The sequence below is a fragment of the Marmota monax genome, unplaced genomic scaffold (genome assembly GCF_021218885.2).
Source record: "Marmota monax isolate L192 unplaced genomic scaffold, Marmota_monax_Labrador192_F-V1.1 WCK01_AAM20220418_F8-fsc00011, whole genome shotgun sequence".
NCBI classification, from domain to species: Eukaryota; Metazoa; Chordata; class Mammalia; order Rodentia; family Sciuridae; genus Marmota; species Marmota monax.
Genome location: NW_026693082.1, coordinates 17807078 through 17822272, shown reverse-complemented (window position 1 = coordinate 17822272; position 15195 = coordinate 17807078). Strand labels below are relative to the sequence as shown.

Sequence of the window (15195 nt, the reverse complement as noted above, 5' to 3'; positions counted from 1 at the left end):
CTCCTTGGCTCTCTGAGCCAAATTTTCAACTCTACACAGCCAGTCGCCTCATCGGTCCGCGCAGCCTGAGACCTCAGGCCAAGAAATCCTCGAGTGACTTTATTTCGGCAAAATCAAGAAAAACGAAAAGCAAAAAGAAACTGCAAACACTTTGCAGCTCGGCGCTTCAATCCCACCCGCCGCTCTCGTCCGACCCGCAGCCCAGCGCAGTCCCGGGCCTCGCCCTGACGTCATCAAGGCGCCCGGAAGTAGCCGTCAGGCTGGAGACGTCACCCGGTTGCGCCGAGTAAGATCACTGCTTACCAGTTGCTGGGAGGAGGCTAGAGGGGAGCTGCTGGGTCAGGATCATGCCTAACAGGGAGAGCTTTCCCGGGCAGCAGAGGCTGGTGGGCTTGGGGTGAAAGAAGCAGGGCAGATGCAAAATCTGGAGAGCGCGGGGGCCGGGCGGTCAGTCAGTACCCAGACTGGCAGCATGACCGGTGAGTGCCGGGGTCCCTGCTTCTGCCACCCCGCCTTTGGCTTTGCCTTGCGTCCCTGCCCGGATTGAACTCCGGTTCCCTGCCTCCGCTGCTCGCCCGCCCCGCCGCTTCCGGGTGTCTCGTCCCCTCCGGATCGGCCGCTCCGGCTTCTCAAAGCACACAAATTCTAAGTCGCGCTCATTTCCCGCGTCCAGCCTTGTTTTCCTCGAAGGACCAAGAGCTAGGACCCCAGGGGCTGAAAAGCCCTTCGCTTTTATCTTGATTCCCAAAATAGCCGCGCGTGACGCTTTGCCATTTTTAGTGCCGTGTTCTGCTCACTGCTCTTGAAGCAACCCCTCATCACTGTCCGGAGAACAGCCCGCTCCACCATCACGCTCAAGGACTTGCCCCAACTTTTTTTGGATTGTTCCCATAACTACGTGTATCTGTTGTATTACTTATTTCTGCCGGGCGAGGGAAGAAGAGAATGGGTCCAACTTTGGAAAGTGTCGTGGGAGGTCGCCTCAAGTGAGGTTGTAGCGACTCCTGCCATAAAAGCTCTCCTCTTGTCCGCTAAACCCCTGCTAAAGCTACTAAGCGAATGCTGCTGTATCCAAGTGGCTTTGAGCTTTGTTCCTATTTTCATCTTTAGTAAAATTCTGAAGTGTTTGCCCTCTCCTTTGTAGGTCAAATGCCAAGACTTTCTAAAGTCAACCTTTTCACTCTGCTCAGTCTCTGGATGGAGCTCTTCCCAGGAGTAGAAGCCCAAAAGCAAAAATCTCAGGTATAATTTGTTTCTGTAGATAGTTTTTAACCCTTAGAAAAGTGACCGTCTCAAATTGGATTTTATTGCTCCAGTTGCTGTCACGCTTGAAACCAAACTCTAAGTAAGCCTTTAAAACTTCATGATAGTTTGATACTTGTAACTCATAGTGGAAGCAGTTCATCTTTCTGATCTAAAAACAAAATACTCTCTCAGACTGTGCCTGTTTATCAGGTAATAATATTTATATGTTGGTTTTACCAATATTTTGTCTATAATACATAAATTATCACCCAGTCATATCCTTTTAGTGTTTTGGCTAGTTTTCTCCCACCAAACTGTAAATTGCTTAAAGATGGAGCCCATATCTAATTTTACTTGGCATCTCCTTTAGTTGTTAATCTGTTAATGCATAGTTTATTGTTTCATATAAGTCTCTTTTTTGGATTTTGAGAGATGATCAAAGCAGGATAGGAATATATAGTAAGAATAATCATAAAATCCAATATATTGGAAGCTAGTACAGCCTATATCATTTCCTTCTACTTCCTTTGGGATAACAAGGTTCTAGATTCTCATCATTTGTCTCCATGTTTGGAGTGGTGTGGTGGTAAGTTCTCACTATTTGGTTTGGTAATTTTTGATGTTTAGTGTTGTCATTAATTTTTTAGAGGGCCAAAGCCAACTTATAAAAACAATTTTAGGTTAAGCATTGTAAGAGTTTTTAGAAAGCAGTTAAAAAGGGCAGGGGGAGAAAGGGATTGCCTCTATCTTCTCACCATTCTAAAAACATCACTGTGACATTTCTCTTTTTTTTTTCAATATTATTTTAGTTGTAGATGGACACAATACCTTTATTTTATTCATTTATTTTTATGTAGTGGTGAGGATCAAACCCAGTGCGTCACATGTGCAAGGCTAGTGCTCTGCCACTGAGCCACAACCTTAACCCCACTGTTAACACTTTGATACTGTTAACATTTGGATACTTTTCTTCCAATCTTTTTTTAAGCATAAGATTGTTTTCTACTCTTATAAAATTGTGATTATTTTCTGCATTGAGATTTTCAAATTGCCAATAATTCTGCTGAAAATTTGCTCTAGATTTTTTTTTTTTACAGAAAAGCTATAAATACTTAAATTTCCACTTTACTCTTAAGAGGCCATTCAACACCACCTTTTTATTTTTTGTTTTGATTGCCTTCTTTATTGTGGCTGAAGTTGTGTGGTTAATGCTAGAGATAAAAAGAAGAAAAAAGGGGCTGGGGTTGTGGGTCAGTGGTAGAGTGTTTGCCTAACATGTGAGGCACTGGGTTCGATTCTCAGCACCACATATAAATAAATAAAATAAAGGTCCATTGAGAACTAAAAAAATGTTTAAAAAAGAAGAAAAATATGGTCCTTATTTTCTAATGTGGAGAATAATTAGGCATTTAAATATTAAGATACAGTTATATGATGGAGCCAAGTACAAAATATAAGCAAAGATGCTAACAAGGTTTAGAACCAGGCACAACATGAGGAAGTAAAGGAAGGATTCCACAATGAAGGTAGGATTTACACTGAGACATAAAGAATGAGTAGGCATTTGCTCAAATTGGAGGTTACCATGTAAGTAAGCTTAGAGGAATGAAATTGTGGTCCTCAGCCTGAGAGTGAAGTTGGGTGGAGGATGAGACTATAAATAAGCTTGGGAAGGTAGGTGGGAATCATGTTGTAAAAAAATCTATGCATTGGGCTGGGGCTGTGGCTGGGGCTCAGTGATAGAGCACTTGCCTACCATGTGTGAGACACTGAGTTCAATCCTCAGCAACACATAAAAATAAACACATAAAATAAAGGTATTATGTCCATCTACAACTAAGAATTTTTTTTTAAAGATGTAGGCATTGCAGAGGAGTTTAGATTTTATTCTGTCAGTATCAGGATTGTATTTAGGAATTTTAATAGGAAGTAAGGGAATTCATCTCATAATAAAATCGTGCTTCCCCCCATTCTTATGGGAAATATTTTATAAATAGTAAAACAGTATTTAAAATGTTATACATTGTTATTCTCTATTTTTTTTTTAGAGAGAGTGGGAGAGAGAGAGAGAAAGAGAGAATTTTTTAATATTTATTTTTTAAGTTCTTGGCGGACACAACGTCTTTGTTTGTATGTGGTGCTGAGGATCGAACCCGGGCTGCACGCATGCAGGCGAGCGCGCTACCGCTTGAGCCACATCCCCAGCCCTATTCTCTATTTCTTAACACCATCCAATACCCACCCTGATTTTATTAATGGTTTTGAGAAAGTTCTTCATTTCCTTCATGAATTTGGAAATTCCTTTATTTTTTCTACTTGTTTACAGCTTAATATTATTTTATAGATATAGAAGATTCCCTTACTGTTTTAGATCTTTTTTGCAGATAAAATTTGTATTCAAGAGCCACAATATTAGAAGCAAATGTTTAGAGCTTTAAGACTTTAAACAGAACATTTTAGCTGAGCATAGTGGCACACACCTGAAATCCCAGCAACTCAGGAAGGTTGAGGCAGAAGAATTGCAAGTTCAAGGCCAGCCTCAGCAACTCAGGAAGGCCCCATCTCAAGATGAAAATAAAAAGGGCTGAGGATGTAGCTCAGTGATAGGATCCCTTTGGGTTCAGTCCCCTGTATTGCAAAACAAAACAAAATAAAAAAGGTACATTTTAAAAACTGGACTTGTTAGAGGTTGAATAGTAATTTTAAAGAAGCTTTTTTTTAAAAAAAAATAATATCAGATTTGATTTTATTTTAATTCTGTTTACACACACATACGCCCCAAAATATATCCTGTGCTGAAATTAAGTTCTTTTTCAACAGACAAGCACAAGTTTTATTAAATTAGTGAATAATGATATTTAAATTTCTATTAGGAAGGAAGTCATTGGCCAACTAATTACCAAACTTTGTTTGCACATAATGTACACTCTACCATTTCCTTGTTCTTTATGGAGAAAGCTGTGAAGCCTAAGAAAATAACTGAGATAAGGCTTTCAGTTAGCATTTTGGTAAAAAAAAAAAAATAGTAATAATTAAATTTTAGACTTAAGGAACTTCATTAGTACAGGGTTTTATATAACTTTATATCTTAACAAAGGATTGAATTTATATTTCCGTGTTTCCCCTAAAAGTTATGACTTCTTCTTTCATCTGCACCATAGGAGTTTTTTAAAGGAAAGAAATCAGTCTTTTAACTATTTTATTTGGAGTCTTGTTTAGAAAACCGACTCAAACAAACACCTAATCTATTTAAGGTTTTTAAATCAAAGGTCAGACATAGGAATAAGTACAAAGGGCATTGGCATCCAATAAAACAAAACTCATGCTTTAAGAATTCCAGCTGACCTAAAATAGAGTTGACTTGAACATTAGAAAGGTCATCAGTCTTACATCCTCATTCTGACCCTGCCCTGTGACTATTCACTACATTAGTGTCTTCCCAGCTGTGCTGTAGCACCTGTGTCTCCTTGACCCACAGCTGTTGAGGTGGCCTCCACTTCTATTCCTCGCCTACAGGTTTAGGGACTCAGGTACTTAAACTAAGACATCCTTAGGATTATTCTAGCAGTGATAGTTTGGGTTAAATAAGCTTTTGTATGTTAGCTTGGGAACTTGACTGTCATTTTTAACATTACTTATTTAAGAAAATGTGTCTTAAATTTCAGAGAAGCAAATTTAGAAAATCATTTTGGTTGGTTGTCAACTATTTGTTCATCTAATATCAATAAAGTAGGGGTGTATAGTAATTTCATTAGTTCTAATGTCATGACCATTGCAAAGAAGCAAGAATGACAGCGTGGAGAAGGGGTAAAATGAAAGGGAGTACATTGTGCTCCACTCTTTTTTTTTTTTATTGTATAAATATAAACTTAAGTCTTAATCTACATAAAAAAATTTTTAAATCATGCTTTTTTTTTTTTTTTTGGTACTGGGATTTGAATCCAGGAGTGCTTTACCACTTAGCTACACACCCAGTCCTTTTTATTTTTATTTTAAGACAAGGTCTCAATCAGTTGCTGAGACTGGTTTTAGTCTTGCATTCCTGCCTCAGCCTTCCAAGTTGTACATACCACCAAGCACAGCAGAAAATCATAATATTGAAACAATAGGAATATAGCTGATGTTTATATATCATGAATGTTACCATCATATTTATACTTGTAGAATGATACCCATTTTTTTGCCTTATTTATTTATTTATACCTGGGATTGAATCCAGGGTCACTTAACCACTGAGCCATACATATCCCTTTTTTATTTTGTATTTGTTTAGGGCCTTGCTAAATTGCTGAGGCTGACTTTGAACCTGTGATCCTCCTGCCTCAGCTTCCCAAGCAGATTATAGGCGTGCACCACCACAGCCAGCACACCTGATACTTCTTTACCAATTACTATAGTATATTTTATCCATTTGAATTGCACATAGTCTTTATAGGGTTGAGTAAGAACTATTGAGAAAAAAAGATATTCTTTAAGCTAAAATAATAAGATTATTTGATTATTCTGTGTTTCACTTTTGCCATATAAAGTAAGTTTCAGAAGCTCCAAGATACAATTTGACATGTGATTGTATTAGAAATACTGTTTTTGACACTTCTACCAGCCTTTTGGCTTTTTAAAAATGTTCTTATGTGTTACCAAAGTAATATATGTTCATTATATTATAAAATGGGCAGAAGCAAAAACAGTTCCTCACAGTTCTACCACCTAAAGACTTCTAACTTTTTGTTTGTTTGTTTGTTTTTGTTTTCTGCTTCTCAATCTTTTCTGTTTCCTTTATTCATTTGAAATCATTTAGTTCTGGATTTTTCCCTTTTCATTTAATGTAGGAAAATATGTGTAATATTGCATTGGGGCAGCAACCATGTCTAATATTTTTAGGAGTAGCCAAGGCTTTTGTAGCCAACATGCCTGGGTCCAGATCCTGGCTCCATCTCATGCTAGTTGTGTCTTTGGATAAGCTGTTTTACTTTCCTCATCTATAAAGTGGAATGGTACTTAATACATACTATTTGGGGTTTGTATGGGAAATGAATGAGGTAGTTCATTCTCAGTAGTTCAGTGTAAAGCTTTTAGTGCTCGGTACATATTATGTTATGTACTATATGTTTTTATTATGATTTTGATAAATTGCATGTCAGTTATAAATTTTTCCAGCCTTAGTGTATTAACTTACAACCATTTCCACACATAACTGGCGTTTGAGTTTTTCTTTGTTGTCAGATATTTACACCATTTATGGGTACTCCTTAAGAATTGTTTAGCGAGATAAACATTGAGTATAAAAACTAAGAATTATGGGCTGCGATTATGGCTCAGTGGTAGAGCACTTGCCTAGCATGTGTGAGGTACTGGGTTTGTGCTGAAGTCTGGCTAGGCACAAAATAACCGAGCCACCACACAGCCTTGTAGATTCAAACAGCAACTCTTTATTACCGAACTCTCACCGACACTCTACCCACAATTCCTTCTCACAGTGGTTAGAACCACTCTGTCTTCAAAACAGTCACAGCACAGGAAATGCGTCACTGAGACTGCCCAGAAAAATCTGACCAGCTGAATCTTATTGCTTAAAATACACATATTCACAATAACTGGCAAATGGTGATGTGCCTCACACAGGAATGTGTTAGCATTTGCAAATCTTCCGACTGTAGCACCAAACCCTCCACCAATCCTTTCCTTCTCATTCATCTGGAAAACCACACTCAACCTAGGCTCTCTGACCCCCTGACTATTCCTTCAGTTCCCTGTCTCCTTCTCTGAGCAGGAAGCCTCCAGCAGCCGTGGCCAACCACGGCTTACTAGTTAAGCCCAGCTTGGCCACTGTGCTTCTTCTCAGACCTTCAGGGTAAGATGCTTCAGTGAAGCCAACAGTCAATACTCAGACCAGCTCCCCGCTGGGGAAAGAAACCTAGAGGGTCAGATTCATCCATTTGATCAGTTAAATGAAGAAGGATTCATTTTGGTAAAACTTGTTCTCCTTGGAGACACTTCAGTGAGTTGTCTGTGATTTCCAAAGGAAGGTGGAAGGTAGGCATCTGAGGGCTGCTGTGCTGTGGCACCCCTCTGGCCACACGCCAGTCCTCCTGTGTCCACTGAACTCAGCAAAGGAAGGACTGTGCTGTGGCACCGTGGAGTCTGCCAAAGCCTCCTGGCAATTCTGGGCAGGCTGATGTCTGGGCCACAGCAAGGCCAAGCTTGTCACTGAATAACCAGTCAAGCTTCTGTCTGGAATTCCACTTTTGCTTTCTGTCCCAAATGGTTGTAGACACCCTCTGGGGGCTGAGACTGAAGGCAAGGAGTAGTGGAGGGAGGCAGACAGGTTCAGAGCACGCTTCCATTAACAGGGACAGGACACAGCCTCTGAGTGTCCACGGAGCAATGTGCAAATTGCAGTGATAAGCAGAGTGGAACCTCTACCTTGAGCGCAGTATCTCAGGCAAACACAGGGGGCGCCGTCGACAATGCTGCCAAATACACTCGAGTACACAGTCAGACGTTTGTTCGGTAAACAGTAAATGCATAAAATAAATTACCTTGAGAGGGCCATGTTTGCTTCAGACGTGTGGTTAACGTGAGCAGGATGGCTACCATTCAAAGTATCTTCACAGGAACACGGGGTGTGGGGCTCACACACACAGGAGACACACACACACATTACAGGTCATTCAAAGTCATCGTCTACAGACTTCACTTTGTTCGACATGAATTTTGGTTCTGTGGAATTCAAACAGACACTCATTCACCTCACAGCCTTGGATTTGTCTGTGTGTATATATATATATATATATATATTTTTTTTCTCCTTTTTTACTATAACATCAATGCTTAGCCTGAATATCATCATTCAAAAGTGGGAGAAGAACCAAACTTTTCATATGAACAGGGATGGATGGGGAATGTTAGTTTCAGCTGATTGCTTTCTCCTTTCAGAGTTTTCCTATCAAAGCTCAACTGGTTGTCCAAAACCAGATGACAGTAATAAGGATCCTGTGGTCCTTCTGGAGGCTGCCTCCACCTCCCACCTAGGCCACCAAAACTCCTTACATAGGTTACAGAAAAGTGAGTCATCCGACCCCCGTGGGCTAGGGACAGGGAGAGAGCATGAGAACCACAGATAACCAAGGGATTTCTTCCAAGTGGTCAGTTTGTTTAAAACAAACACACAACAACAAGAGACTTATTCAAAATCAAAGAGAAAATACTGTGTGAGAACCAGACTACGGGGCTGCTTTTCCCAGGACCCACAGCTTCCTCAGACCCTCTGTTCATAAGAGTACAAGGAGATACAAAGTCCTGCAGACCATGTGCTAGGGATAGACAAGGACACTGGTCACCTGTGGGCACAGACCAAAGGGCAGAGATGCAGGAAGCTGCACTTCTCTCCACTCCCAGATTTAGGGCCTACTGCTCAGAGCTAACCCACTCCAAGCCCACACACAAACATCTCCCTCTGGCTCAACTGCAGCCACATTCGTGGAAGGCTAACCTGGGAAAGCACAAACTTCCCTTGTCCAGAAGAGAATTCTTGCAAGCCCACTGGTAAGGTTCTTGTTTCTAGCTGGCTTTTGTTGTTTGTTTTGTTTTGTTTTAAACAAAGAAAAAGCAGTCTACTCTTCCTCACCTGAGCCTGCTGGGAAGGAAGGGGCCCCTCCAGGATGCACAGTGGTACATTTTCTTGTCACCTTGAATTTGAGAGATCAACAAGCCTCCTACCAACCTGTCCACTAGCTCTCATCCTCCCACAGAATCAGCTCAACTCTGGCGGTGCAGACACTGGCAGCCACAGCTGACAATCCCTAGGCCTCTGTGGCTTCCTTCTTCAACCAGGGCTAAGAAGGGTTGCTTCTGCTGAACTGAGACACAACAAAATTCTCTTAAACTAAAACCAGAGCATAAATCCACTACATCACCAAGAATCATCGCAGGACACAGTCCCAGTCCCCTTCTTTGGGGGCTTTAAAACACATCTCTTTGACCAAAGCAGGTAGGTGAGATATGACTTGAAAGCAGGGAAGAAGGGGATGAGGAATGAGTCTTGGAACCAACTTCTCAGCCCTCCACTGCCGCAGTCTGTCTGGGCACAAAATAACCGAGCCACCACAAAAGCCTTGTAGATTCAAACAGCAACTCTTTATTCAATGCCTCAGTCTGTCTGGGCACAAAATAACCGAGCCACCACACCACCTTGTAGATTCAAACAGCAACTCTTTATTCCCGAACTCTCACCGGCACTCTACACGCACGTTCTCGGAAAATACACTCCCTCCACCGGGCTCTGCATACCAATACTCTCAGAACCCTGCGGGAACTCAAGGAGCGGGTGCCTGAGGCAGCAGGATACGGCCCTATTCCCAACAGGATCCACCCTAAACCCAGAGCCACCCTAATCCCTGAGCAGGGTCACCTTTCAACCCAAAATGCCATGCGTCATTCTTACTTGGCTATGGCTCTCAGCACTCCACAATCCTGTGCTTTTGTGAGGGAGAGGCACCCACACCCCAAACTGTACTTGGAGATGTAGGGGAAAAGCAGGAGAGGAGAAGGGGAAAAAAAGTGGCTGTACCACTTCCTCTGAAAGTCACTTAATGCTTCTCTCGTGAGCCTCCCTTACCGTGGTTGCTTTGCCAAGTTTCCGGGCATAGGCAAAGCCTACTCTAGCTGGGGGAGCTGCTGCTCTGGGAGTTTGGCACGCAGGCGGCCGAGGCAGGTGGGAATGTCCAGGCTCTCGAGCCTGCTCCTCAGAGGGCTGGCAGAGCCCTTCCTCCTCATCACCAGGAGGCCTCACGAGGTAGCTGTCACAGAAGTCCAGGGGCCCATCCAGAGCATCATCAATGAGTGTGGTGAACTCTTTGAAGTCATCGTCATGATGGCCCCGGTTGCACACACACACCTCAATGCCTGAGTCACCTGTGAAGCGGTGATGTCTGTCAGGTGTCTTGTCTTTGCTATCGGGGAGCACACTGCCATGTTCAGAGCTGGAATTTTTCAGTAGCTCCTCCTTACATTCTGAATCCTTGTCCAGGAAGGCCGCTAGGTCTAGCTCCCCCAGGCCAGCCACTGAGCCACTGGGCTCCATTCCGGGGGCTTTGGTGGCTGCTCGGTCAGCTGGCACGTCAGAGGGCTCAGGATCAGCAATGCTTGGGGGTCTTGTGCTGCTTCTGCTGGGCACAGACAAGGGGCTGCTCTGTGCCCCCTGGGAGCCCCTGGTAGGATCAGCACCCGGAGGGCTGCCACCTGCAGGACCACACTGAGGAGGCAGCTGCTGCTGCTGCTGTAGCTGGAAGGCACTGTATGGCGGGGGAGGAGTTGGAGGTCGGTTCACCACTTCCTCATAAGGAGGTAGTAAATAGTTTGGCAACAACCTGAAATAAAACGGCAGCGTTGAGTAATTGTGGGCTTCCCGGTAGGCAATCAGGTTGATTTCATGTTGCCGCTGCTGGGCCTGAAGGCGGTGCTTGGCTCGGCGGTGGTGGCAGACACAGCAGCAGCTCAGGATGATGATGATGGTCCACACCAGCCAGAATCACCAGAGTTCATCGTAGTAGTTGGAGCACTGAGACTGTCCACAGCAGTGTCCTGTGTCACAGATGTAGCTTTGATTGTTGGTACCCACACAGGCTTCCTTATCCTGCGGGGGTTCAGCCCTGACTGACAGGGGGCTGGGCAGTGCCTGGAGGAGCAGGAGTGCCATGCCACCCAGGAGCCTTCTCTCCATCCCCCTCCTGCTCCTGCTCCTCTGCCACAGCTCCGCCACCTCCCTCCTCCTCCCTCTCTTCTTCCCCCTTTTTATATTTTGTTTTGAGATGGGATCTCACTAAGTTGCCCACACTGGCCTTGAACTTGTGACCTTCCTATCTCAGCCTTCTGAGTAGCTGGGATTATGGGTGTGTGCCACCACACCCAGAAGGACATAGTTTTTGTTTTATAAACTTATTGGGATTGTTCCATTTCTGTCATCCAGTACTTGTTTCACAAGGCCAAGGTCAGCATTCATCAAGTTCCCATTCCTACCTCAAAAATTTCCCCCAATTTGTTAACTATCCCATTTTTCGACTCACTGAATTCTACTATATCATCTTGTCTGTGTTTATAAATCATAAGTTCTATGAGGGTTGCATCTTGAGCAAGTAGGTCTATGGTTGACCTTTATCTAAAGTCTTTGGATCCTGCCTCAAAACTTTGTTTCACCTTTAATTTTCACTTTTAGAGGAGACTTAAGGACATCTCTGTATTAGGTTTTTATTGATGCTGTAATGAATTACCACAAAGTTAACTAAAAAAAAATTTATTATTGTACAGTTCCAGAGGTCAGAAGTCCAAAATGGGTCTCATTGTAAAATCAAAATGTCAGCAGGGCTGAATTCCTTCTGGAGGCTCTAGAGGAAGTCATTTCCTTGCCTCTTGTAACTTTGGAGACTACCTGTATTCCTTGGCCCATGGCCCCTTCCATCTTCAAAATGAGCATTGGCCAGTTGACTCTCAGTTGTCTCACTTTGCCTTCCCTGCTTGCCTCATCTGCTTACTAAGACCTTTTAATAACCTTGGACCTACAGGATTATCTCCCCATCTCATGATAAATGATTGGAAGCTTTCATTACATCTGTAACCTTTATTCTCTTTTATCATAAAACATAATATAGTCACAGGCTCCAGGGAGTGGGACAAAAGATCTTCAGGAGCCATTACTCTGTCTACTATAATCCATATATAATACCTTTGCTACATATTTCCTTATCTTCTCAACTCTGATGACCTACCTCTATTCCAACTTAGTCATTCATAGCCATGGGCCACCCTTTGTACTTTTCCATTGCTCAAAAGTGACTCAATTCTGAAATCTTAAACTATGGAATTTTTCTTTCTAGTCACAATTTCTAATATTATATAAAAATAGCCAGGGGAGATTATATAGGCCTTATTTACTATGTTAAGTGTAGTCTGGATTTGATCCTGAACAAAGTGAGAAGTCAGTGCAGAGTTTCATCACAGAGAAAACAAATGAATGGTCTAAAGTCAAGGAAACCACCTTTTAAATATGGAAATATTGGATTAATCATATTAATTTTTCCCTCTTAATCTGATTTTAATTAGGAAAATGAAGAAGACAAATGTGGACCCTTAGGAGATGATAAAGAGATGGCCAGAGAATCTACTGACAAAAAACAGGTAAACCATTACCATTGTTACAAAAAAAAAAAATTGTTCATAATAACAAAACAAAAGGAATAATATAAAGAAGGATAAAAGACCCTCTTACACCCAAGTTCGCCATTTCTACTTCCAAGGGGGTTTCTTAATATTCTTCTAAAAATATGTGCATATACAAACCTATATGTCTGTCCTATTTTTAAAAAGTCAAATTTGTGATATGCTTCTATATCTTGCTTTTTTAAATTTTTCAAATGTAACTCTTAATACCGTCTAACATTAATTCATAGAAATATGTTGAAAAACATTCTCCTATGGTTCTCTCAAGTGCCTATATATCTTGGTGGTTGTGTCAAAAATGCAAGGCATCGATTGCTCTTTATGTAGGTCATTTCTTAGAGTTGTGTTTGCAGCAAGCAAAATTGAGGGTTTAGGTAATGTCCCTCTCAGGGGCAAAGAGCAGATCGGATTACTGTTGGCTGTAAAACATCAGAATCCCCAGGCTCAGTGTCCCCATCCTATAACACAAACTGGCAACTATCTGCATCACCTCCCATGGGACTTGAGGGCAAGATACCATCACAAATAAGATGCTCATACTGCAGTACTGTGAATAGTAAAATCCTTTCTTTCTGACCCAAGAGTTTCATGTCTTCTAAGAGTATATATGAAAGAATAATAGGTTAACATATTAGTTGCTAAGCAGATTAAAATCAAAGGCTAGACTTGAAACATAAACCTTGTTCTTTCTAATATTTCTTAGTATTTTCTTTTTACTTTATTTTTAAGTTTCCCAGAGATTCTGATTCATTGGTGTGGAATAGAGACTAAGCATGTATATGCTGAAAAGAATTACCTGGGTGATTCCGGTGTACATTCTGGATAAGATTTCCTAATTTGTTCTTTGAGTGAGTCTCTAAAATACCCAAAAAGAATATAGAAATAATTTCTCAGAATATTTAGATGTTTGAGAAACATAAAGGAAAAAATAGTGAATCACTGTTTTAAGTAAATGTAGTAAATACATAAAACAGACTGTCCTCTTTTGCCCATGTTTTAATGTAAAACTCTGTGACTAGGATTACATAGACGACTTGCCAAGATGTTAGTGAAGTGAAGCAAAATCAAGATCCAGAACAGTGATTCACTGAAAAGATTCAGTCTTCTGGGAGTTGCAGTAAGTGGAAGTGTCCAAATGGAATGCAACTTAGGCTTTTATTTGTTTTGTTTTTGTTAAGTTTGGGATGGAAAAATCTTTGCCTCAAACTTGAATATTTTGGCCTCAACTAGAAGCAAAATGAAATATATATTCATTCTTCCTGGAGGTACAAAGAATTCTAGGGGGGAAAAAAGGTGGTAAACTTGGCAGAAAAGATTGTTCTGATAAAAAATAACTTGATGAATATGCTTCCCTTTACTTAAGTAACAATTTTTAAAAACATCTTTTGTGGTCAAAATTTCTGGTTTTATTTCTGTCTAATTAACTACTCGACAATTTAAAGTTAACATCATTCAATTCAGTTGCAGCCACTCCCACTGATTGTGTTAATTTGGTTAAACAACATGGGCTCTGGTACCAAGAACTGGGGGACAGTACTGGGGCACTTTACCACTGAACTGCATCCCCAGCCCTTTTAGTTTTTTGAGACAGGATCTCACTAAGTTGCTAAGGCTGGCTTTGAATTTGCAAGTCTCCTTCCTCAGCCTCCTGAGTAGCTAGAATTACAGGCAGGGGACACCGTGCCTGGTTGGTGCTAAGATTTTTTAATAAGGCATCATCAGTTGTTTTCTAAAGTGACCAGTTTTTAAACAAACTTGATGGAAGTATTCAGAAGTAGACGATAACGTACTTTGTATTTAAGGAACATAAGATTCTAAAATAATATGGAAAGGTAAATTTGAAGCTCATTTTAAAAGCTAATACAGACAAATCTTTCATATTTTAGGTGTATTCTTAGATGTAGGTTTTATAAATGTTTAGGAGATGGTTGGTTAGCTCAGAAAGGGAATTTCATGAAATCTCTATTCCTTTTTTCCAGGCATTTCACAAAATATCCTTCCTAATTCTGAACGTTTATACTAATAAATCAACTGACACTTGACTGTTTTATTTTATAGTACTTTGGTCTTATCCTTAAAGTGATTTCAAATATGTTCTGATAGGGAATCAATATAGAGTAAAATCCTTTTGGAAGGAGGTGGGGAATAAGGGACACCCTATCTTCAGCCCAAGTTCCTCTCATGTCATGACTACATTCCCAAACCCAAGGATCAAGTTTACATTCCTTACTATAGAATTGTCTTTATTTTTGTTTTGCTGTAAAAACAACATAGACTACTTTGTGCCTTAGGTAGAACTGATTTTGTTTTTTACTTCTCTGTTTTATCTGATTTTTTTTTTTTTTTTTTTTTTTTTTGGTACTTATGAGGATTGAACTCAGATCCTTATACCTGCTGGTCAAATGCTCTGCAACTGAACTACATCCTCAGCATGCCCCACTGCCACCTTTATTCTTTTTTATTTAGAGGTGGGATCTCCCTGAGTTGCTCAGTCCAGTCTTGAACTTGAGATCTTCCTTCCTCAGTCTCCTATGTAGCTGGGGTTATAGGCACGCACCACCTTGACTAGCTGTTTTATCTAATATTTTATCTAATATTATCTAATATTAGTATTATTATATGAGCTTCTTTTTCACTGATATTTTCGTAAGTCAGGGTACTTTAGATTATAAGTAGCAGAAAGTCTTCACTCAAAGAGTCTCATTAGAACTCTAGAATCCTAGGTAGTGTCCAGCC

General features: G+C 41.0%; 2 protein-coding genes across 5 annotated transcripts in view; one reads left to right on the top strand and one right to left on the bottom strand.

Annotated features, from left to right (window-relative positions):
- Nucleotides 1-269: 269 nt before the first annotated feature.
- The window catches only part of Cdadc1 (cytidine and dCMP deaminase domain containing 1), a 52133-nt gene continuing 37207 nt past the window's right edge, over nucleotides 270-15195 (top strand). For 2 of the 4 annotated variants that reach the window (XR_006853796.2, XM_046453996.2), the window contains exons 1-3: nucleotides 274-479; nucleotides 1145-1242; nucleotides 12343-12417. Coding sequence is in view for 2 of the 4 variants with exons in the window: in XM_046453996.2 (XP_046309952.1) it covers nucleotides 416-479; nucleotides 1145-1242; nucleotides 12343-12417 (237 nt within the window). In the remaining 2 variants the exon portion in view is untranslated. Of the gene's footprint in view, nucleotides 480-1144; nucleotides 1243-12342; nucleotides 12418-13478; nucleotides 13577-15195 lie in introns of all 4 variants that reach the window. The other 2 variants (XM_058582568.1, XM_046453995.2) reach the window with 2 other exon arrangements.
- Nucleotides 8015-11014, bottom strand: LOC124099044 (WW domain binding protein 1-like). The gene is given in 1 exon segment (XM_046453997.2): nucleotides 8015-11014. A coding segment is annotated over 1 exon segment (1137 nt). The 5' UTR covers nucleotides 10967-11014; the 3' UTR covers nucleotides 8015-9829.